The sequence below is a fragment of the Rhinolophus sinicus genome, linkage group LG04 (assembly GCF_036562045.2).
Source record: "Rhinolophus sinicus isolate RSC01 linkage group LG04, ASM3656204v1, whole genome shotgun sequence".
NCBI lineage: Eukaryota > Metazoa > Chordata > Mammalia > Chiroptera > Rhinolophidae > Rhinolophus > Rhinolophus sinicus.
Genome location: NC_133754.1, coordinates 157,966,689 through 157,991,312, shown reverse-complemented (window position 1 = coordinate 157,991,312; position 24,624 = coordinate 157,966,689). Strand labels below are relative to the sequence as shown.

The window sequence follows — 24,624 nt, the reverse complement described above, 5'->3', positions numbered from 1 at the left end:
GACAGAGCTTGTGCTACACGATGGAAATCAATGTGTATCCTTTCCGAGAGCTGTGCTTTCAAGGACCTCATGTAAGTAATTTAGCAATTCGGTAGAGCCTTATCATTGAAATTGCAATCAGAAACAAAGGGGGATTTACAAGGAGAAAGAGGAAAGCTTTGGTTTTAAAGCTATCACATCCATCATTTATTTTTAAAGGTTTTTTGTTTGTTTACTGCTAACTCATATTAGTCATTCTATGGTTGCTATTTGTTTCTCAGTTACTGTGCTGAAATTCATGGTCTCAGCATTTCTAAACTGAGAGCTGAAAATGAACTCTTTCCTTCAGACTCCTCATGTTTTCATCCGGTAAAGTGGAGTAGGTTTTACTTTTTGAATCTTGTACTTCATAAATGTAGTTTATTTCTAAAAATGCAAAGTTTGCTGCAACTATTTTTATTTTTTCCTTTGCTTTTGAGACATAGTATATAGAGCTGCCTGGCTTGTACTTTTTCCCCCTTATTTTAACTACTGACTAACCACATTGGAGAGGGGAGTGCACTTACTCTGAGTTAATTAGTATCTAAGTCAAATAAAATGGAAATTACCATGTTTGTCAATATATCAACGTCATATAGTGAGCTATATTATAATGCAGCTTACTTAACCTGAAATTTTTATTGAGGCCTGTGGAAATCCAGATGTTTTAGGAAATCATCATCACATTTCAAGTTGGTGATAACAAATATATCTATATATTCAATTTAAAGATTATACTTAAGGGATGGCTTACAAGCACTGTTCAGTCAAATAATGTCATTCTTGCAATTATTTTCAACACAGTCTATTTTTGCTGTACCACCAACCCCTAATTTCAATTTGCCTTCTTCAATGAGAATTTATATTTTTTGTTTTCTTAGTAGCGCTTGCACTTACATTTAATTTCAAGGTCAGATTTTCTGAGCTCCTAGTTGGAACGCTTAGCTTTTTTTTCTCATGTCTTCAGTGAAACCCAAGAAATGGTTGTTTCTAGTTACTAAGGTAATAGTTGCTCTGACTCCTATTTCTCATGTGACTGATTTTTTAAAATGCGCCTTGAAATTACCATTTCATCCATCTGCCAACGTTTGGTGGTTCTACAACCACATCAACTCGGAAATACTCTATGTGGCCTTTAAGTTACGTTCCAAGGTATTCTCCCACTTAATAATACAACCATATTTTCCGATATTCCTCAACAAAACTTTTCTCTTGTCAGGCTAGTCTTTGTGTGCTATTCTCACTCCTTTCTTATCCTCAATCATACCATGTTCTCTTCTAGGAAAATGGTCATTTAAAAGGCAAAATTGATAGGATTTCATGGCAGACTGAATTTGAGAGATAAAGGAGAAGTCAAGGATGCCTCCCAGATTCCTGGGTGCCTTATAATACTATCCACCGAGACTTAGAATGAAGAAAGCCCAAGTTTACGGAGAGGAAGAAAACTTCATTTTGGCAGTTGATTTGAAGTGCTTGTGGGACCCATACAAATAAAGATGTCCTAAAAAGTGTTAGATGTTTGGGTTTGGGCTGAGAAGACTGGGGTAAAGATTCACATTTAGAAATAATCTTCAGTGGTTGTTTGTGAAGCTGTGCAAGTCGATGAGGTCACATTAGGTATCTACTAACATGAGATGAAAGGAAGGCTAAATAGGAAATCCTAGAAAACATTAATTTTTAAGTAGAGGTTTGAGGAAGTAGAGCAACCAGAGAGGCTGGAGGTAGGTGGAAAATCAGGAGGTGTCATAGAAACCCAGAAAGAAGACAGTTTCAAGAATGAGGTAGTGACCAAAAGTGTAAAGAAAGGGTTAAGAGAAAAGAAGCTTGAGGGCAAAAAGACAGGGTAGTTGGAAAAAGTGAGTTGAAAAGAAGGAACATGGCCAGGAAAGCACCCCTGAATTTTTAACGCAAAGCACAACAAACTGAAGTCCCTGGGTTTCCACAGAACTTTACATGCTATACAATTAAAGTTAATAATGTCTAAGACTCTATTGTCTAAGACTTAGATAACTGACATATGTAAAATATTGTCACAAGAATCTGAACTGGCCAAGACTAAAAGTGTAACAGACTGGGTGGGAGTCAGGGGCCTTAGAAAAATCTGGCAAAACAAGTAGTACAAGAAGTGTAGTTGGGTGCCTTGGGCTAGGAGTAGCAGTGTATTTCAAAATAGATATAAATTTTGGAGGGTGAGTTATGCCTTACCACAAATCTGTATCTGCAACCCACGTCTTTCTCCAGGTCCTCAATTTCATGAAAATGTCCTTTAGGTGCTGCAAATTCAACATACCCTAATCAGACGTCATTATCTTCTCACTCCCTCCAGCCCTCCCTGCATCTGCTTCTCTTCTGTTTCAGATAAGAGCTTTGCCAGTCACTCTGTTGTTTGAAGTAGAAATATCAGCCATTCTCTTCCATGATGATCCCTTCACTCTCATCTTTGCCGTCAAGCTCTGCCCACAGCCTTTTGATTCCAGCCTCTTGCTTTTAATTCTCACTACCACCACCTTAATTCCAGTCCTGAAATTTTATTCCTAACTAGCCTTCCTTCTTCTAGTCCTTCCTCCTCTTCCCAATCCATCTTCCACAATTCTAATTAAGCAAATCTGATCATGTCACTCCCCTAATTAAAAAAATCTTCCAATCCCAGAGAGGAGAAAGGAAGTCTGATCTCCTTAGCACGACCTGACCAGGCCTTACCCCACATCTTAGCTGCATCTCCAGTTACTTTCTGCCTTCACACATCGATAGCACCACTGAGTTTCTCCTTGTTCTTCAACTCGCCATTCTCTTTTACACTTGGTTCACTAAAGACTGAGCAGCAGTGTTGTACGACTACATAAGCCTGGGTGCTGGAGGAAAGTGGATAAGCGAAGTTCATTACAAGTGACTTGGACTCACCAGGGAGAAAAGAATCAGGATAGCAATGACTCTTTGAAAAGCGATGTGACCTTCCCGTTTGACTCAATGCTTATTAGACTGTATTTCTTAAATAAGTCATGATTCAAGGATATATCCGGGAGTCAAGAATACCAACAGAGCCAAGTTCAAGGCATGTATGATCTGATGAGCGAAATAGGACACGTGGAGTGAAGTAACTGATGTAACTGATTTTCTCAGTTTCCTGATAAAACATCAGATCGATTGCTGGTGGTAATTAGTAATAAGTATGAAATGAATAGTCAAGGAAAGTGCTACAGGAATTTACAGGAGGAAGAGACCATTTTGAAATAGGGTGTTCAGGTTAGGTTTCACACAGAGATAGGACTTGAAGCCCGAGGAGGGTGTAAGCAGCAGGAGGAATAACCTAATCGTGGGAATGACACCACAGAGGTAGAGAAGGACTGAAGACCTGGGTCGGGAAATAATGCTGGTGAGAACAGGAAGAGGTCAGGGCTGTCGTTGGGGACCTTCCATGCCCGAGTTGATCCCCTGGGCATACTTTACCTAGCAGGCAGGGAATGGGAACCACTGAAGTCTTCCTTAAGCAAAGAAATGACTTCATGAAAGCAGTCTTTTAAGGAGATTAACCAGGCAGTAGTGTGCAGGACAAATTAGAGAAGGGAGAGAATGAAGGCAGGAAGAGCAAGTAGAAGCAAAATCATCTAGGTCTGAGATGCCATATTTGCTTAATTTTAAGACACTTGACATAACAGATTTTTGTAATAAAAAAAGTCTACATTAAATGTATATGTTGATCATAAAATAAATCTTGAGTTTAGGTATGTAAAATCATGAAATATAGGCACCTCAGAGTTAAGGAAATAAGAAGAAAATCTGAATGAACTAAGGTGGTGATGGTAGGAATGGAGAGGGAAGAGTAGATGAAAAAAAAAACATTTTGAAGAATTTGAGAGATTGGATGTTAAAAATTAGAGAAGATTAAAATATGACTCTATGATTTTGAGTCTGAATGAAAGTGGCAAGTTGACACCATTAAAAAAAGAGAGGTCAAGAATGGAGAAGTCAAGAGGAAAAATAAACAAATAAAATTTTATATGTTGAGTTTATATATTGAGGAGATATCTAGCAGGCAATTGAAGATACAGGCCTAGAACTAGGAAGATCAGGCTAAAGTATGCGTTCACGGAATTAGCTACACGGCAGTCAAAATGGAAGGACTTGAGAGTGAAGGGATTCTGAAAGACAGAGCATGGAGAAGACCAGGGGCAGAGGTGTGATCACAAGGTGGTGACCACATTTAGAGACAGGAAGCAGAGTAGGGAAGAAAACCAGAAATGATTTGAAAGGTTGAATTAGATTCATTCCAAAGGAGGAGAATGAAAGACATGGGAAGAGAGACGTTGAGGCATTTTGTTCACGCTTTGGATTTATAGATGTTAATTATGTGTATCTGAATGTGTCTCAAGCATTCACACAGGTATTAGGAAGCCCACTTCCGTACTCCGAGGGGATGCCATGTGGGACCCCACCTGCACTACTAAATGTGGGCCATTCCTCAGCTCCAGGAGTTGTGGACCAAGACCTTGGCTGGTTCCTTAACCTATGTGAGAAATCATGAAAATTTCCCAAAGGCTTGTTGCTGGTAATGAGTGCCGTTGATCTTAGCCTGATCCTTTGAAGTCCAAAAGAACATACTTCCCACATAATTCTGCAAGCAGCATTTTAGAACATATAATTTTGTGGATTCAACTTTTTACAACAGAGTCAAAGTTAAAGGCAAACTGGTTTTCCAGTTCTTCTGGAATAGCTGTGTCAATTAAACTCGCTGAACTCCTATTAGTCAGGGATGACTGAACTTCTTTATCTCTGGCTTACCTCATTTCTTTAGCAGACAGATAAGTAATAAAATTATTTATAGGTTTAAAGTACAATACTTGCATAGTCCATAAAATACATTTTAAAATCCCAATAAAGGGCAATATTTCCCAAAAACAAACACATAGTCATTGTATTTATTCTTACTGTTCTTCTGTAATTCGGAAAGCTAGCACAGGGATGGCTCACCACCACAGGTGCTCTGTAAAGTAGATTGATGGATATGATAAACTAATTAGTCATTGGGGATATGAATAGTGATTAATGGCCCTGAAATACGAATTTCACAAAGGCTTCTCTTCCTGTTACGAGTATCTTAATCAGCACATGTGTAAGCATCTTTTTCAATGTCATGCTCTTGCAAACCTGAAGTTGACCCACACAGGTTATTCCTGAATTCTTTTCAGCTAATGTAAACTTAATCTTTACATGCTTTTCCTAGAGGGAAAAGAATTGCTTTCCCATCTGTGTAGTATAGCCTCATCAGTGTAACAAGAGTATTTCTCTCTGTTCCAGGGAGGTGCCTATATGACTTGATTATTCTATAAACAATCTGGCTTATGCAGTCATATCTAGTTTATAAGACATCCTATACTCTTTACGTACTCAAGAGACTCTGGCAATTAAAAGTGTTGTACCTGAGCTATAGAGTGGGATGAGGGGAACAGCTAAGGGAAAGTATTTATTAAACAGAAATATCCAGCTTAATATTGTGATTAATTGCTCATTTTTTTCCATCTCTTGATTTCTTCATGATATTGGCTAACAGCAGCGATGGCAAGTATATGACACCATCCCTGCCTCCTTTCCTTTCTCCTTCCCTCCAAACGTGGCAGACACCACAGTACTGTTTTACATTGAACTCAGCCTCAGGGTCATTTCCCACACAATTCTCTAGGCAAACACGACCAATTGGTGGGAGTTGGGAATCACAATCATGGGGTTGAGGATTCTTCCTGCCTTACAGTTTTGTTAATATCTTCCGCTTGCAAGAAAAAGGGCACCTTAGGAAAAGGATGCTTTATTCTATGGATACACATGGATTGAAGTCAGAGAGTTGTTCAGGATCCAAGGCAAGGTAGGACTAGCTGCCCTCCCTGTGGCCCCCCTGTGCTACCTCTCATAGCATGATCTGTGTCTATGTTTTTAATGTGCCCCATTTTCCACTCACTTCCAACCGGCCAATCCTCTCTGTATTCCACAGTCTAAATGCTTCAGAGAAGTAGGATGACATGCTTAGTACCACTGTGTCTGTTATTATGTACAGCTACGGTGCTGGGTCTTTCCATGGGTCATGGATAAGCAGCCCTTGGGTAAGCGGGCCATGGGCACTTATGATGTTTTCTTTCTTTATTTTAATTGTAGTTATCCGGATGTTTCACTTCACGAAAATCGAGAATTCAATACATGCTTATTATGTGCAAGTTTGTTATACTTCAACTAAAAGTTTATTTTTTTAAAAATATTGTGCCAATTCTCTTTTTTGAAGGCTTTATCAAACTAGTACATTAGGAGAATGTCACAGATATTACATATCTTGATTTTAAAGAAGATATCTTTTAAAATCTCTTAAGACATTTACGTGAGCAATTCAGAGATGTGGGCTGGATAGTAGAAGAATTATATAAATTCTTAACTAGTGGAACAACTTGTCCCAAAATAGATGATCAACATTAATCTGAAGATAGATTTCTATCATGATGTGTAAGGGCTTTGTTTAGTATAAAGAGGACATACAGGGCAGTGGCTAAGCATGTGACATCAAGGTCTGGCCTCTTCTGCTTAACAGCTGTGTGACCTTATACAACTTACCTTCTATGCCTCAGTCTTCTTATCTATAAAATGGGTGTGATGGAATCTACAACGTAAGGTTGTTAGGAGTATGAGTGAATATAGGTAAAGGGTTTAGAACAGTAGGCTACTAATATGTGGGTAGAATTCACAGGGAGACAGTGTACTTTATAATTAGATCACCAAATATAAGAGCAAGACAATGACCTGTTAGAAGAAATGTTCCCAAAGGGTCCAGATGAACATCTGTCCGGGATGGTGTAGAGAAATCTCCTCCTTTGATTAGAGGTTAGATTAGATGATCTCTTAAGGTCTAAGATTCTTTGATAGTTTACTTATGCCCTGAATGCCTGAAATTACAATTCTGCTTATGGAGTAATTGATAGAAAAATCTGATTTTATTATACTATAAAACTATAAATACTGTTTTGCAGCTTGTAGAGCCCTCAAGATTAAAGCCAAATAAAACCAAACCAAACCAATAAAACTCAATGACTTGGAAAGATTTTTTTGGTATGTTAATTCACTCTGTTAAATAGCAAGTAAGAGAAATCAAGAACTGTAACATTATTTACCCACAGAGAAGTGATCCCAAAGAGCCAACAGGAAATGCCTCCTACAGCTCCTTGCTGCAACTTTATCTCAAGAGAACATAGGGAAAAATTCTGAAAAGAGGGTCATTTCATTTAAGGTTAAATGATTCCAGGAATGTATAACTACTCCATCTTACATGGAAATATAAAATTCTCAATATTGGTCAAACACAAAATCTACAAGTGGCTTAATAAGTGCATAAATTCTCAAAATTGTATTACCTATTATTAAAAGTATTTATATTTCTAGTTACATTTTTTCTAGCTATAGTCTATTAAGCATTAAGTATTTAAAAACACTGTACTTATAATATACACACAGAAATGTGCACAGATCTTAAGTGTACAATTAAAATGTTTACAAATACACCCATTTAATAAACATCCAGTTAAAACCTGAACATTAACACTGTTTTTGAAATTGATTTTTCTTAACTTGAAGAGAAAAAAATTCATGTTCTGTTCTGGGTATTTGGTTGCATGGCATGTAACTTTAAAAGCAACATGCCCACCTTGGATATCTCCTGGGACTTTCAATACCACTTGTGGTGGGCAAAATAATAGCTCCTCAAAGCTGTCCATGTCCTAATCCTCACAACCTGTGAATATATTTCCTTACACAGAAGAGATTTTGCAGATGTGATTAAATTAGGATTTTGAGATGGGAAGATTATCCTTAACTACTTGAGTGGACCCAATGTAATCACAAGGGTCCTTTTAAGTGAACAAGGGAGGCAGAGAGTCAGAGAAGGAGTTGTGGCAAGGAAAGCAGAAGTCAGAGGGGCCACAAGCCCAGGGATGTGGGCAGCCTCTAGAAATGGGAAAAGGTAAGGAAACAGTTTCCACTCTACTGTAGCCTGAGGAAGGCAGATCTACTGATAACTTTTTTAGAAAATTGAGACCTATTTGACATATAACATTATATTCCTTTCAGGTACACAACACAATGATTCCATATATGTATATATTACTAAATGATCACAATAACTGTAGTTAGTATCCATAATCATACATAACTACAAATTTTTGTGTGTGATACCTACATCGCTATTTTGATTTCAGCCCTGTGAAATCCGTTTCAGACTCTTAACCTCCAAACTATAAGATAATACAATTGTGTTGTTTTTAGGCCACGAAGTTTGAGGTGATTTGTTATAGCAGCAATAGGAAACTAATACACCATCTATAATCTGGTGTATCTGTGCTCAGATTCATGTATCCTATTCCCTATTTAATAACTTCATGTGGCTATCTCATAGGCATCTGAAACATGGCAAACTAAAACTACTTTTAACTCCCCAAACCTGGTCACTCCCCCAGCTTTTCTCATCTTGGTCAATGTCACCAATCACCCAATTACTAATGGCAGACAGCTAGAAGTCATCCTTATTTACTAAAGTTAAATAGGCTCTTGGGAGAGGGGCGGGAAATGACAGAAAGTAAATACCTAATCCGTAATTAAGTTTCATCAACTCCACTTCCAAACTAAATCTCATATTTATCCACTTTAATTTTTTCACTGCCGCCATTTTTAACAATTGATTTTATTTTATTCTCTTTAATATGAAATATGTGCATATACTACAAAATACAAAAGATAGTATAAACAGGAATTTAGTGAAAAGTCCATCTTCTCCCAGCCCTATCAGACATAATCAGTGGTACCATATTGTTATATATCCTTCCAAAGGCTTTTTTCACTGCTACAGTTCTTGACTCCCATTCAATCCATTGTCCACACAGTAGTCAAAGTGATATTTAAAAACGAAATCCGATGGCACTTCCTCGCACAAAACCTCCTTTTGTGGCTGATGTGTCCTTTTAGTGACTCCAAGCTAGCTTCAGGGGAACTAACAGTTAATAAGTCTTATGCAAATGAGAGCTTTGTCATTAATTGAAGTACATTAAGTGCATTTTTTGATTGGATCTGATATTCACCTTACAGGAAGAACTCTCAAAGTTGTTAGGCTGTTTAAACAGTTTCTCCTGCGGTATATTTAATGGTTGTAAAAATGTTTTATCACCAACTCAGTTTCTTATCCACGGTGACTCAGGAATTTGAAAAGATCACTATAAAGTCTTCATCGGGAGCTGCGTGAGCCTTTTGCCACCACTTTTTCTGCCACAGCCTTGTTCTTCTCTGACGTACCCCTGGGGCCTGGACTGGGTGGGGTTTCCCTCAGGGGAGGCCGAGGCGGAGTTCATTTTAAGGATCAGCTAGTATCTGCCTTGCACTGGTTGTCAGGAAAACTCACTCAGACAGGGTTCTGGAGTGGCGCAACTCAAGAGAGGGCTCTGGGGTGGACCCGCTACAAAGGTGTTGTTTTGGTCATAGCCTGTGAAATGACTGAGTGAATGGAAGGCGTAAGAAATTCCATCTTGGGTGCAAGGCCAAAACAACTAGCGGGGGGGGGGGGGGGGGCGGGGGAGCTAGTGTGGCTGGAGGCGGAGAACGACCCGGAGCGAAAACACACGCCCGCAGGACCAGTAACGCCACGACCACAGAAAGCGCTCGACCCGCCCCGCCTCCCCTAGAAACCGTTTCGGAAGGGGGTGGGGCGCGGATGAACACAGCCAATCACGGATTCCTCTCGGGTGACGTAAGGCGCACTCGCGGATTCGGTGCTCGGGATAGGGGTGCAGGGGCACTGGGGTCGAGCGACGAGTCATCGACCCGAGGGGCCGAGTAGCGGAAGCCCGGGGGGCGGGCTGTTGCCCGGCCTCCTTTCTGGCTCTACCTACGTCTCACCCTCGAGGCGTGGCGGAGGCCTGGGCGGCGGCGGCGGCGGCAGCGGCGCGGGAGGGAGCCCTGGACCTGCGTCCGGTGAGAGTCGCGTATTAGCCAGGGTCGGAGGGGGCGCGCTTGGGGAGAGCATCCTCCCGGCCTCTTAGGGCCTCCTCCTCCAGCCCCAGCCGGCGGCTTAGCACGGCACCACGCCCCCAGGCCCGCACCCATCCCAGGCCTCGCCCTGTGCCCCGCGGGCCTATCTGCCAGGGCCCCTCTGTAGTCCCGTTATGGGCTCCACCTTGTAGCGGATGGAGCAGACAAGTTCAGTGCAGCCGGGCGAGTTGGGGCGGGGTGGTGGTGGTGGTAGAGGGAGGCTCTGCTTGACTATCCTCACGGGCAATGCTGTCCAGTAAGGAAACAGGCTGTTCCGAACCACAGTGAGTGTACTGTTAACCGAGAGGTGCAAGAGAGAGTAGAGAGTTTACTTGGCAGGCAAGTTGCCCTGGGGTATAAAGGTTGAGCTAGAAGCTACTTTGAAGGTCCGCACCCAACCCTGAGCACCTTCTGAGTCTGGGCTTCCTTGGAAGTTGGGTATGCGTTTATTCCCCCACCCCCAATCCTGAGCACACTTGTAAAATTGTTAGAGGATGAAAAAGTATTCTTTGCTCTTCTGATAGAGAAGAGGGATGGGGTACAGCTTAGTATTATAGATAACAGGTTAACCCAACTATAGAAGCTCTGGAAGAAGCCAAACCGAGGTACGGTGTAGCTCAGGAATAGGATTCTGAATTTCAGACCACTTTTATATAGCCCCTTCTTTTTTCTGTAAGTCTCATCCCCTCTGCATTGAAGGAAGAGTGACACACAGTAGTCCTCCCTTATCCACAGAGGACACGGTCCAAGACGCTAGGTGGATGCCTGAAACCAACAGATAGTGCCAAACCCTATAATATACACTGTTTTTTCCTCCTATGCATACATACCTGTGATAACGCCTTTTCCATTTAACTAAGCACTTAGGCACTGTGGCTGTAACTTGGCAGTTTGAGGTGTGACAGTAAAACTAGCACAAATTTTTTTCTGCTTCACAATTTCACCTATAGAAGATTCTTTCTTACTGTAGATCTTAGCAACGTCTGCATATGATTTTTTTTTCTTATTAAGTTGAAAACCTTCACTTTTCACTTAAAGAAAGCACTTTATGGCTTCTCTTTGCCACACCTGAATCGCCAACATCACTCCTCTCTGGGGCTACTGTTAAGTAAAATAAGGGTTACTTGAACACAAGCAGTGTGATATTGTGACAGTTGATTTGATAACTGAGATGGCGACAAAGTGATGGGGAGCGTACAGCATGGGTACTCTGGGCAAAGGGATGATTCACATCTTAGGAGGGACAGTGTGAGATTTTATTATGCTACTTAGAATAGCATACAGTTTACACTTATGAATTATTTATTTCTGGAATTTTCCATTTAATAGTCTCAGACCGGGGGTAACTGAAACTGCAGGAAGTGAAATCTCGGATAAGATGCAGGGGAGGACTACTTTATCATGTTCTCATGGCAGGACCAGGAACAAGGAAAGTTCTTTTCTCACTCATGGATGTTTATGAAATGAACAGACACAAGGCAAATACTGGATGTGGGCAGTATCCTGAATGCTCGGTTTGATTTTTGGTTCTGGTAGCCATTAACTGACTTGGGGCATCAAAATTATTTTTCTTTGTACCTCAGTATGCCCATCTGTAAAATGGTGCTAATAAGATAGGACTGTGAGGATGAAATGAGTTGGTATGTCTAAAGCTCTTACTAGCACAGTGGTTGGCACCTCAGATGTGCTTAGCAAATGTTTACTGTTAACAGCTTCCAGGGAGAAAAACTACATGGTTGGGAACAAAGATGTGAAGACTTTTTGCTATTAACCTTATGTGAATGTACTTCCTAATCAAAAAATAAGTTAAATTATTATTTAAAAAGAATTCTCCACGTAAAAAGGCATTTTACCATTATTTTCTTCTTAAGATTTACCTTCTTTCCTTAAAAAAAAGTTTTGACCTAAGTAACTTTGTATTTTTCATAGTTTATTTATATGGCTAGCTTACTCTGAGTTTGGGCAGGATAATCTTTGAGTTACCTGGTAAATACTAACCATTTTAGTATTGTCAGATGGAAAGTTTACTGCTCTTTTAAAATAAGTGCATATTGACCAATCATGAATGATTTGCTTTGCCACACCTAGCAAACTAAATATCACCAACAATTTATTCAGCCTAAATTTAAAGATGAGTGGAAAAAGGATTTTGTACAAGAACACTTATGACAACCATTTTTAGAAAAATATTTTTGTCTCTTTGATGATTAGGTAAGGCTTAGATCTTATGACTACAGTAGGTCCTTGAATAACATCATTTAGTTCAACATCATTTCCTTATAATGAGATGCTTTAGGCATTTAACTCTTGTTTATATCAATTAGCCCATGGTAAAAGTGGTTTTGCTTCCCTTAAAGTTGCAGAACTAATCAACAATGTTAAGTGAGCACTTACTATACAACTCTCTTGATAGAATGCTCATTTCATTATCTTATAAATGCTTTCCATTGGGTGGAATTAGCTTTTACTGGAGATTGCAAATTCAGAATGGGCCTCATGATGGACAATTTGTGTGAGCACAGAAGTTCTAGCCTAAGAGAGATGAGGTGCCTACAGGAGAGGGCTACTGATGGGATTTCCACTAAGTCTCAGAGTTTACTGTAATTTAAAGGGCAGCTCCCCTTTTATTGACTCCCTTACTCAAGCTTCTTTGGATTCCTGAATGCAAATTCTAAATTTTGATACACTTCCTGAAAGATATGCATTGAGGTCAGTCCAGGAAGTGACATTTTATGTTGATATAAAGAAGTTTAAAATGCTCCATAAAAGGGCTGGCCTGGTGGCTCAGGCAGTTGGAGCTCCATGCTCCTAACTCCGAAGGCTGCCGGTTCGATTCCCACATGGGCCAGTGGGCTCTCAACCACAAGGTTGCCGGTTCAAGTCCTCGAGTCCCACAAGGGATGGTGGGCTGTGCCCCCTGCAACCAACATTGAACACGGCACCTTGAGCTGAGCTGCCGCTGAGCCCCCAGATGGCTCAGTTGGTTGGAGCACGTCCTCTCAACCACAAGGTTGCAGGTTCGACTTCTGCAAGGGTTGGTGGGCTGTGCCCCCTGCAACTAGCAACGGCAACTGGACCTGGAGCTGAGCTTCGACCTCCCCAACTAAGACAACTTAAAGCTGAACGGCACCCTCTGCAACTAAGATTGAAAGGACAACTTGACTTGGAAAAAAGTCCTGGAAGTACATACTGTACACAATAAAGTCCTGTTCCCCTTCCCCAATAAAAATCTAAAAAAAAAAAAAAAGTTAAAAAAAAAAAAGCTCCATAAAAGATAATCTCTTATCCCTTAACCCCTGATTTTTACTTTTTGAATGGAGGATATAGAATGGTGGAGGGATGGGTGGGCAGAGGAGTTGAGCAACGGTATATGTCTGTATGGTAGGGCCACAGTGCTCAGAGGCAGGCAGCAATAGGGTGGGGTGATGAGGAATGAGGTTATGTGAAGGCTTTCCAGAAGAGGTGACACTGAGGCTGAGTTTGAAGGATGAAGAAGAGTTGAGGCAAGAGGGAAAGGAAGTTTTAGGTGTAGGTACTTGCATCTAGAAAGGTACAGATATGGAGACTCACTGATGGAACTGCAGGCAGTTCGGTATGGCTTTGGCACAGAGTAAGGGTGACTGTAGTTAGGGCAGAAATAGTTAGAAGGTTGGGCTAAGTCCAAATCAGCAATTTGGACTTTATCCCTAGGTGGTGTATCCTGATAATCAGATTTATGAACTTTGGTAAGGTCACTCTGAAAATTTGTGGGAGGTAGGGAAAAGCTAGAGACCGGTAAACCACTTCGATAACTGTTATAATAGTTTAGAACTAAGATGAGGGATCCCAATAGGGGATGTCCTGGTGGGGATGGAGAAGAAGAGAGAGATTTGAAAGATATTCAGCAGCCTTGTAGCTCAGGTGGTTGGAGCGCCGTGCTCCTAAGGCTGAGGTCGCTGGTTCGAGGGAGTTGAACTAAATCAATAATTCTCAACGTTTTCAATAATCTGTAATGTTGGGATCAATTATGAGGTATGGCAAGTAGTTTCTAACTAAGAATAAAGAGCTGACGTTGCTTGCCTTTTAAGTGGGAGTTGATTTGTCACTCTTTCTTAATTGCATTCTAGTATATTAAGTGTGAGAGAAAGGGGTGGAGTTATAGTTAGTCTCATGGAGTTTCATAACTCTGGACATACCAGTGGCTGTGTCACAGAAGTGAGGGTGAAATAAAGTTAAGACTCACTATACTAAATGGTGGGTAAGGCCTTACAATTGCAAAGTTGTATTTTTTATCTAGGACCTACCATTCTGACCATAAATAATTTTTATTTTTGCAATTTCAGGAACTCTATTTTAAGGACCTTTCAAAAAGAAAAAAACAAGTCATGGAGAAGAATGGGAATAACCGAAAGCTTCGAGTTTGTGTTGCCACTTGCAACCGGGCTGATTATTCTAAACTTGCACCGATCATGTTTGGCATTAAAACGGAGCCTGAGTTCTTTGAACTTGACGTGGTGGTACTTGGCTCTCACCTGATAGATGACTATGGGTAAGATGAAAGCATTATCTTATATTCTTTATTGTATGGGGTACTGGAGGGAGCTTGGATCTAGGAACCACATGGACCTAGCTTCAAATCCCAGTTCTACCACTTAGTTTTTATGTGGCCTTAAAACCTATGGTGGAGTAAAAACCCATGTTGTAGGTTATTGTGAAGAATAGAAGAGGTGGCGGGTTAGCTCAGTTGGTTAGAACATGGTGCTGATAACACCAAGGTTGTGGGTTCGAGCTCTGTATGGGCCACTGGGAGCTGCGCCCTCCTTAAAAGAAAAAAAATGGAGATAGTGATATAAAGGATTCATTACAGTAATGCTGCCTAATAGATGCCTGATAAATGACAGCTATTAATGTTATTATATTCAGGAGAAATACCACTTATATATTGTGTGATATAATAATGTGATTCCATGTAATCTGTTTTGTGAGTTCTAATGGTAATTCTACATTAAAACTGGTATATAGAGATCAATAGTATATAAAGTAGGGGATATGGAACACGATTTTAAAAATCTAATTGACCTACAAGATAAAGTAGAATGTTGTATTGATACTTATTTTGGTGACGTTAGGTTTGTTATTGATCGGAGCTGAAATATGAAAGATGCAAATTGGGAAATCCTTGAGAGAAAATATATAAACCAAAGATGAACATTCATTTTGTTATATGTAATAAAGTGGCATTTAGTGCACCCTTGTGGCATGAAAATGTTAATGCAGCCTCCAAAGATGGTCAAAAATACACAATATTAAATATGAAAGAAGCTTGTGTTAAAGTAAAATTCTTTTTCAGACTGTTCTTTAAAAATGAGATAATAACAGCAAAAACAAATAAATAAAAACCTGCCTCCAAAAACCAATTTAGCAATTTCTTTTAACAAAATACTTAGAGAAAAAATTTATAGTTAGCTCAAAAATTCATAGATTTAAAAAATGTGAAATGAATTCTGGCTAAGAAAACCCACTTGGGTTTCCTTACATACATAGGACAAAGATAGGATGAAATAGAAAAGAAATTTTAGTTAGAACCTGAGATGAAAGTCTAAGTGGATTCTTTTACTTCTATGAGAAAATTGACAGAAGACTAGTGGAAGAGATGCTCTCAAGGAAATTGTGGTACATTTCTTATTTGCCCTTCACAGTAGTTAAGGGTGGAGAGGTGGTATTTTCTGGTGACACTTAAATAGGAAATTTGACTTGTACTTAATGGGAATGTATGTTTAAAGTACATTCTTTTTTTTTTTTTTTAATTGGGGAATGTTGGAGAACAGTGTGTTTTTCCAGGACCCATCAGCTCCAAGTCAAGCCCTTGTTTCACTCTAGTTGTGGAGAGTGTAGCTCACTGGCCCATGTGGGAATCGAACTGGCTACGTTGGTGTTATGAGCACTGTGCTCTCACCAACTGAGCCACCCGGCTGCCCCTTAAAGTACATTCTAACACAAGAAATTGGTTGCTTCCGGGGAGAGGAATTGGATGACTGGAAAACAAAAGTGAGAAGGTAGCCTTTTCACTGTATAGCTTTTTATATCTTGAATTTTAAACCACATGAATGTATTATCTATTTTAAGAAGACATTAAACCAACAGAAAAAGTAACTTTCCTACTTCAACTACTTGGATATTTTTTTAAAAACAGCATTTTTATACTCTTAAGAATTGAGCTAAAAAAGGAAATCAAATACTAACAGACTACTTAGAAATTCATTTGTTAATTTATTTATTCAGCAATTTTTAAGAGTCTAGGGGTGTTTCTAAACATCCTACAATGCACAGATCGACCCTCCACAAGGATCTACTCGGCCCAAAATGTCAGTAGTGCTGAGGTGGAGAAAGCTTGCTCTATGGTGTTTTCCCCACAAAAATGTGAAAAACATGATTGGAACAATGCTGGTTTTTGGTCTGACAGTTGGCTTAATCATTAGCTAAGTGACTCACTCCCTTACATTAACCTCAAATAGATGGGATTCAAATTCATGCTTAGAATTGCACATTACTTCATGACTCCAGGACTTGGCACTGCAGGATTGCTTGGGAATTTTAAAGTCATGCGTGCCAAAATCTGTACTGTCTGTGTGTGCGTGCACACGCATGCATCTCTCTCTCTCTCTCTCTCTCTCTCTCTCTCTCTCTCTCTCTCTCTCACACACACACACACACACACACAAACTTATCACAAACAGAGTGCCCTGCAACTGGTGCTCATTACATTGTGAAGACTGGGTCTCATACCAATCGGTTACTCAGAGGGGGTTAAAATGACTTAGAATCAGAAGGATTAATATCCTAATTATTAAAGGAAGTTGCTCTGGCTAGAAAGTAAAAATAAAAAACAAAGTGGAAAATTCAGAATAAGGCTGTGAAACATGCTAACTAATTATGGAGGTGGGAGTGTCTTCTTGGGAGGGATTCAGAAGGTTTTAAGCCGAGTTGACTCTACCATAGAATAGGTGTCTTGAACATGATTATGGTGCATAACTTTTGTATCTCAAGACATCACTAGAAGATATTTGGTGTGTACACAGCTGTCTGAGCGTTTTCTGCTGGAAGAGACATGGTAGGGGGATTATCAGCAATGGAAAAGCTGCGGAGAAAACTTAAATCCCTCAAGGATCAGATTCCCTCTGATGATGAGAAAGCTAAGTTTGAGAGCTGCTGGTCATGTTTCTTTATACTTTTAGTATGCAACAGCACAAAGAAAAGAAGTAAAGAATCAGAAAACAAATAAAAATGGATAAATCATTGAACTCATTTTCATCTAAGAATGATCCTTCCAAATTAGAGACAGGTTATTTAAAAGGGGAGACGTACTATTAGTAAAGATGAATAAGAGAATTGGTTGTGGTGGTATGGGTCCCATGAGGACCTACTGCTGTGAGGAGGTCCATGTAGGGACCTGGGACAAATGCACTGGATCAAGTCCACCTCATTTAGAGACTATAGTGATGGCCTCCTTTTGTTATAGTCCCATGGTTTTTGAAAATGTTCAAATTTGGCAGCAGTTCAAACTAAATACTTAAAACATGTTTGGCCAAACAGAATTTAGTTTAAAAATAAACTCATTATGGTTTAATTCATACTTGAGCACATTCTTAAGTATATCTAGTGTTATGGAACATAGCGTTGTTTTGTTTTTGAGATGCTGTTTCAAGGGGATTCTGATTCTGGCTCCTGAAAGACTCATGGTCAGGTATGGACATTCTGTAGGAGAGACAGTCTCAGAATTAAAGCTATGTTGCATGAGCTGTCCATCAGAAATAGAACTGAAATCCAGGTCCTTCAGCTAATAAAGAATCATTTATGCTCAATTGAAATATGTATTCAATTACATTCTGCCTCCATTAAAAGAAAAAGATTGTCTTTATTTACAGGCAACATCATGGCTTATATAAGAAAATCCAACAGAATCTATAAAATAGATTCCTGTTAGGGCATCCATATGATGTAAAATGATGTATGTAAAGAATCCTTCATGATCTGAGAAAATATAGTGTTAAGTGAATTAAGTAGATTACAAAATTGTATGTATAATGTGTTCTCAACCATGTTAAAATATTATGCATAAAATGGCTAGAAAGAAAATCAAAATGATAACACTGATACTGTTGAGTGGTACGTTATGGATGATAATCTAGTATTTTCCAAATTTTAAATAATAAATGTATTATATATTTGGGGAAAAAAATATCTTTTAAAATCTCGTGACAGGAAAACTTTAAAGCATTGAGAATTGCTGTTGTTTACTGAAGCAGGAAACAGACTTGAAACTACATTTCACAGCCAATTTAATGCTGTAAAACCTACATTTTCACCCCAATCAGAATTATGCTCCATTAATGGTACCATACAAAGAGAATTCAGATGATAATTTCCATCATTCAGCGATTTATATTATAGTGACATGACGGGTGTCCTGGTTCCCTACTATTTTTTAAATGAGCTTTGTTTTTATAAGTAACATTATTTTCTGTTAAGTAACACATTTCTTTTTATAAATTTATAAAAAATAAAAAGAAAGAAAAAAGTCGTGACCACTGTAAAATTTGGTCTTTTTTTCCTAACAAAAATTCTCCCTCAGACGTGTTTCCCTCCATGCACTCAGTGAGAGCAGCACAAGTGAGACAGACCTCCAAGACACTGGATGTGTATGTCTTGACCTGGTGGTGGCTACAGGGTACGCAGGTAGACAGATTACCAAGCGATCTATACATTTATGGGCTGGACTTTTAATTTTTCTGCTATACTTCAACTTATTTGTTGAACAAGGACATTTTATAAAATATTTCTTCCTTCAGAACTGATATTAGATTGCTTTTCTCATGCTCTTATGGCCCTATATTTAAGAACATTCTATCACATTTTTATTTCTCTCCTGCTTTAGAAATACGTACCGCATGATTGAACAAGATGATTTTGACATTAACACCAGGCTTCACACGATTGTTCGAGGGGAAGATGAGGCAGCCATGGTGGAGTCAGTAGGTCTGGCGCTCGTGAAGCTGCCAGATGTCCTTAATCGCCTGAAGCCTGACATCATGATTGTCCACGGAGACAGGTTTGATGCCCTGGCTCTGGCTACTTCTGCTGCCCTGATGAACATCCGGATCCTTCATATTGAAGGTGGGGAAGTCAGTGGGACCATTGACGACTCTATCAGACACGCCATCACGAAGCTGGCTCATTATCATGTGTGCTGCACCCGAAGCGCAGAGCAACACCTGATCTCCATGTGTGAGGACCACGATCGCATCCTGTTGGCGGGCTGCCCTTCCTATGACAAACTGCTGTCTGCCAAGAACAAAGACTACATGAGCATCATTCGGATGTGGTTAGGTACGGATCGGACTGTATTCAGTCTGACAGCTGTGTGTGTCAGTGTTGGGTATGTTTCCGTCCTTCCAGAAACGACTGTGTATAGAATATTCCATCTGCAATCAGAAGGCTAAGGTTTTAGTTCATAGACTTCGCCCTATGATACGACTTTACCTCTCAGACTTTTTCTGTAAAATAGGCTTAAGGGATTGAATTTTTTAAATCTATGTTATATTTATACAATGGAATGATTTTAATCCATTAAATATAATGTTACGGGTATTTAGTTACAGAGATAGATCCTGACATAGCAAAAGGGGACAAAAAAGCAAGCTACAAAATTTATATATATGCCATTTTTATGAAAACGACAACATAATGGGAAGTTTAAGGAAGTATGTATACCAAGTCATTTATAGTATTTGATTCTGGTTAGGATTACAGGTGTTTTTGTTTTCCTTTATTTTGCTTTGTAGTACAATGAAAAATTTATTTTTAATTTTAACACCATTCTTACGTGATTATTGAAATACTCAGATGAGATAATGAATGTTGAAAGCAGTTACTAAACCTTAAGCACTTATTAAAAGGGATTATGATGATTATTATTGAAAAGCAAAAGTCATAGTTGTACTATTAGAGTTTGTTATCTCTGTAAATAAGCCTTAAGGTCTGAAATCCTCAGTGTTCAATGATCTAGCTTCCTAGAAATTACTTTTTGCTAATCAGAGGCAAAGAAAAGAGGTTTACAAACAGAATTTCATTTGGTTAATTTATAGTGAGAGTACTATCTAGAGGACAAATCATGAGTAATCATCTATGTAGGTATTTGGGACTCTCCTTTTTAAAGAGGTAGACTACTGAATAATGAAGTTAATGAAGGTAAATTGTTTTGGTGATTGTGTATATTTTAAATCAGATCACATTAGTACAGGAAAGGAGTCAGGCTTTCCTACTACATAAGTTAATCCATTCTATATATTTCTTATTCTTGGACAGATTTGTACTTATCAGGGAACCTGTCTAGATAACGCTGGTGGAACAAACTTGTCTCTTTAGTCTCCTTTTTGTATACTTCTAAGTAAACACTCTTGCATTCTGTTCTGATTATGCTGTTAGCTACATATGTATTCTGAAAAACTTTGTATATGTGAAACACTTGTAATGAATAGAAATATAACCCTTGTAAAGCAGAATGCAGCAAGATTGTACTTGTAGAGCTTACAGTTCTATTGGGAACCACTTAAGCAGTTTCTTTGTGAAAAGAAGGATAACAAAATAGCGAAAAGTAGATTTTTATAAGCCAGTGGGGGAGACTGGGGGAGGACAAAACGATGAGCCCAAGCCACCTACTCTGGCAATACTACGTTGTGTGCAAAGCCTGCACCTGCTTCTCGACCTGCAACTTCTGATGTTATCACTCTGCTTCCAGGAATTGGGTGGGCCACTCAGAACACGCAGCTTTGTAACCAGAACATTAATAAATAGCAGTCCAAATAAAAATTTAGCAAAGTTAAAATAAACATGTTAAATTCCCAATAATGAAAGAAATACCACAGTAAATATAGAACTTTACAACACGAAACAAAATGAAAGTACTGTAACGCAAAGGGTTGTGTGGAAGGGATGAAGCTTCTGAGTTCTGGAGACAAAGGCAGAGTGATAATGTCAGAAGTTGCACGTGGAGAAGCAGGGGTAAGCTTTGCACAAAATGTATTATTGCCAGGGGGAGAGGGCTCCAGCTCATTGTCCTGTTTTTTCTTTAAAAAACAAAATATTTTGCTATCTTGCCATCCTTTTATGAAGAAACGCTTAAATGGCACCATAATAGAGCTCTAAATTACAAAGTCCAATCCTGCTGCATCATATGGTTATTTTGCATTATAATGGTACAAATGTTTCTTAATCACACTTAAAGGAGAAGAGAAATGACAAGTGGAAAGCTTTCATGGAGTCAACTGCTGGCATTTTTCTTCCTCTTCACCTTCCACGTGCCCCTTAGCAATCAGTTGTAGCAATAGCTGTGTATGAACCTGTGCACGGAACTGCAGAAGCTCTATAACATCCTCACTCCCAAAGAAAAATTGCCACCAAAAAACCAAAAACACGACGATCAGAGAGATTTAGCCCGAAAGTGTTCTCAAGACAGAGTACATGGGCACACTGAACCAAGAGAAAGAATGTGGGGTGAAGGGGCCCGGTGACAAGTATTGTTATTTCTCCACAGCTTGTTGCATACATTTACGTTAAGGTTCTTTGTGTTCAGCTGTGGGGAATCATGTATGAATAACTCAACTACTGCATTAAAGGCTGACATCATTCCTCTATTTACCAGTCACAGATGAGCTAATTCACTTTATAGAAACATGCATTACAGTGGGACCAACTTGTATCTGTAGTCAGATTGCAGCATATACGTAATATTTCCAAGTCCTTTACAGTGCAGACACCTTTTATTGCTATTTCTCTCTCCATAGTTTCTAATGGCTCTGATCTGTATCTAGTGAGTTACCTAAATTTATGTTGATCTCATTATTCTAGATTTCTGTTTCTGATAGATTATTTTAGGTCTTTAGTTCTTTTTCCTACTTTGTACAAAATTATAGTAATTATATTCCCCTGACCCGGAGTTTAGAACATAATATTGGAACCAATAATTTTTTTAAATAAAATTTTAGAGCCTATAGTCTTTTAAATAAAATAATTACTGAAGATTCTTAGTAAAAATTCTCTGTTACCATGAAATCATAAAAAATAACTGCTACTATTTGACTTTGGAAATTAACGATAAATTTATAGTTTCATGATAAAGTTGATCATTAAAATTAATATCACAAAGAAAAATATTCTTTCATTAAAAATAAACAAATGGAGCTCATTTTCAGTTTTATGGGATAATACAGGCTCTGTTGATGAATGTTTTGTGTCATTTGGCATAGCACTGCCCATCTGAACCATTTACATTTTACATGTTTGCTGAGGAACTGTTTTTGGGATCCCAGCCTGGTGATAAGTGAAGCCTTTCTAGTCCTGTGAACAGAGTTAGAAACACTTGCCATTTGTTGAATCTGGTGGGTGGTGGTCTGGGGAAGCACCTATGTGTTATATGAAGTGTATTTAATACTCACAATCCCTACATGTCCTAATTTGTAACATATTAATATTGCTGATAATTCATTAGAAACACTAGTTAAAAAGTGGGAATATTTGCATTTTTCTACTGCTTTGAAATATTTTGGATTTTAAAACAGTTTCTGATTTCTGCTACTTAAAGTTATATGTTTTGTTTGTGGTAGCAAGCCCCTTTGTAAAATGTTAAGTTTGCTGAATCCTTGGACTTGTTGCTCTAAATTCTTATCATTTGAACCTAATTTGGCTGCCCTGCTTAGAATGTGACAAACTGTTTTTTCTGTAGAATTTTTAAAAGCACAGACTGTGTGGGGTCTGATTTTTAGAATTTGCTTCTTTCTCCTTTAAGATTCTTCACTAATGAGCAATGTGCTTTTTCTTTAAACAGGTGATGATGTAAAAGCTAAAGATTACATTGTTGCACTGCAGCACCCTGTGACCACTGACATTAAGCATTCCATTAAAATGTTTGAGTTAACCTTGGATGCACTTATCTCGTTTAACAAGCGGACCCTAGTTCTGTTTCCAAATATTGATGCAGGTAATTGAACTTGAAAATGAAAGTATGCCACCTACCTTTTCCAGTTTTATGTTTCTATTATGTCTTGTTTTGACTGCCTTATCTTGCTCATTTTATCAGGGAAGGCCACTCTGCTCTGAAATGTATTCCAGTTTTCAAAGGATCATCAATTTTGCAGTAGATCAAAGAGTTTGTAATGTTTTTGTCAAGTCTAATAGACAATAGGAAAAAAATACTAAAAAAAGACCTCTCTAATCTTCTCTCTAGTTTCATGTTTAAATCTCTAACAGTTTCCACCAATGAGAAAATGCAATAGTCAAGAGACATAAACCTTAAAAGTTGAAAGCGTGTCTTTAGGAAAACAGTGACCCCACTGACCACAGTAAAATAGCCACTAGTGTTGTTTTTGGCTCTCTCATTTATGTTAGCTATACCTTAACGTCACCCTGAGCTTAAACAGGTTAGACCTCGAGTCCCTAACCACTTGATCTTCAAGCCTGACCTGGCTGATCAACTACTTCCTGGTGGATGATATTGTTCTTTGGTGCTTCTGACACCTTAGCCATGTTAAGGGGGATATGAGATATAAATGACAAGTGCCAGAGCAGGGCCTGACACTGAGGAATTTTCAAATACTGGTTATTATTAGCTGACACCAGTCACTGCTGAGCTCTTAGGCAATTTTTAGTAAAGGAGGCAGGACTCCTCTGCAATGTTAAGATGTTACCATCTTACTCTGAAAGAATCCCTCTCTTAGCGTTTCTTGAATAATCTTTACTATTAGGGGAAAGAAAGTAGGGTGTTAATTGAAAAAAAAAATTAAGAACCCACAACACAGATTTTGTCCAGGGAATTTATCAAGTATTTCAAAAACCTTAGTATTTATTATTTTCTAATCCTTTAAAGTTTTGTATAAATATTTGTAATGTAATTATATATCTTTCAATATTCATTGTCAATGATATTCTGTTTGTAATATACTTTCCTGATTGTATACACTTTAGATTTGAGATATTTTCCCCCTCTGAAAGTAAAGGGTCCCAGGAATGCCGAATTCATACCTACCACTCATCTCTCCTCCTCACAGGGTTTTTGATAAAATATACATAAGGAACAAGAGGGAAGTAAGAACCAAGGCATCACTTTATTGTCTGGCTTACTGCCCAGCTCCCTAATGTAGAGCTCGCTGAGAAACAAGATTAGGACCTGTTGATTAGGCGTAAGGCAAAAGAGAAGCCTTCAACTGAGCCCAAATCAGAGCCTTGGAAGTAGCACCTTCTTGCATTGCATGTACCACAATAACTGTAGGCAACAACTGGTGTGCTCTGCAGGGAGCAGTGGCCAGGCCTGCACTCAGGAGTAGACCCAGAGTCTATTGCCTGCCTCACCACAGAGAGGTTAGAAGGAGAGAACACTGCATACCCAGCTTCTGTTAAATCAGTGGCTCTTACCCTCTGGGGAATGCAGTGTGGTTGCTATTCTGCCTTCTGACCAACCAGATTAGCAACTTGACCTCCCCTGGTAGCTAGGAAAGGGTGAGCAGAGAGGCAGGCAGAGAGGCATTAAAT

At 39.0% G+C, this 24,624-nt stretch overlaps 1 protein-coding gene across 3 annotated transcripts in view; it reads left to right on the top strand.

Moving 5' to 3' along the window:
• The first annotated feature begins 48 nt into the window (after positions 1-48).
• The window catches only part of GNE (glucosamine (UDP-N-acetyl)-2-epimerase/N-acetylmannosamine kinase), a 38,376-nt gene continuing 13,800 nt past the window's right edge, over positions 49-24,624 (top strand). Inside the window, exons 1-4 of one of the 3 annotated variants that reach the window (XM_074330707.1) lie at positions 49-71; positions 14,385-14,590; positions 18,977-19,428; positions 22,925-23,077. In XM_074330707.1, coding sequence (XP_074186808.1) covers positions 14,427-14,590; positions 18,977-19,428; positions 22,925-23,077 — 769 coding nt within the window. In that variant the 5' untranslated portion in view covers positions 49-71; positions 14,385-14,426. Of the gene's footprint in view, positions 72-9,805; positions 10,006-14,272; positions 14,296-14,384; positions 14,591-18,976; positions 19,429-22,924; positions 23,078-24,624 lie in introns of those variants that run through there. The other 2 variants (XM_019729094.2, XM_074330708.1) reach the window with 2 other exon arrangements.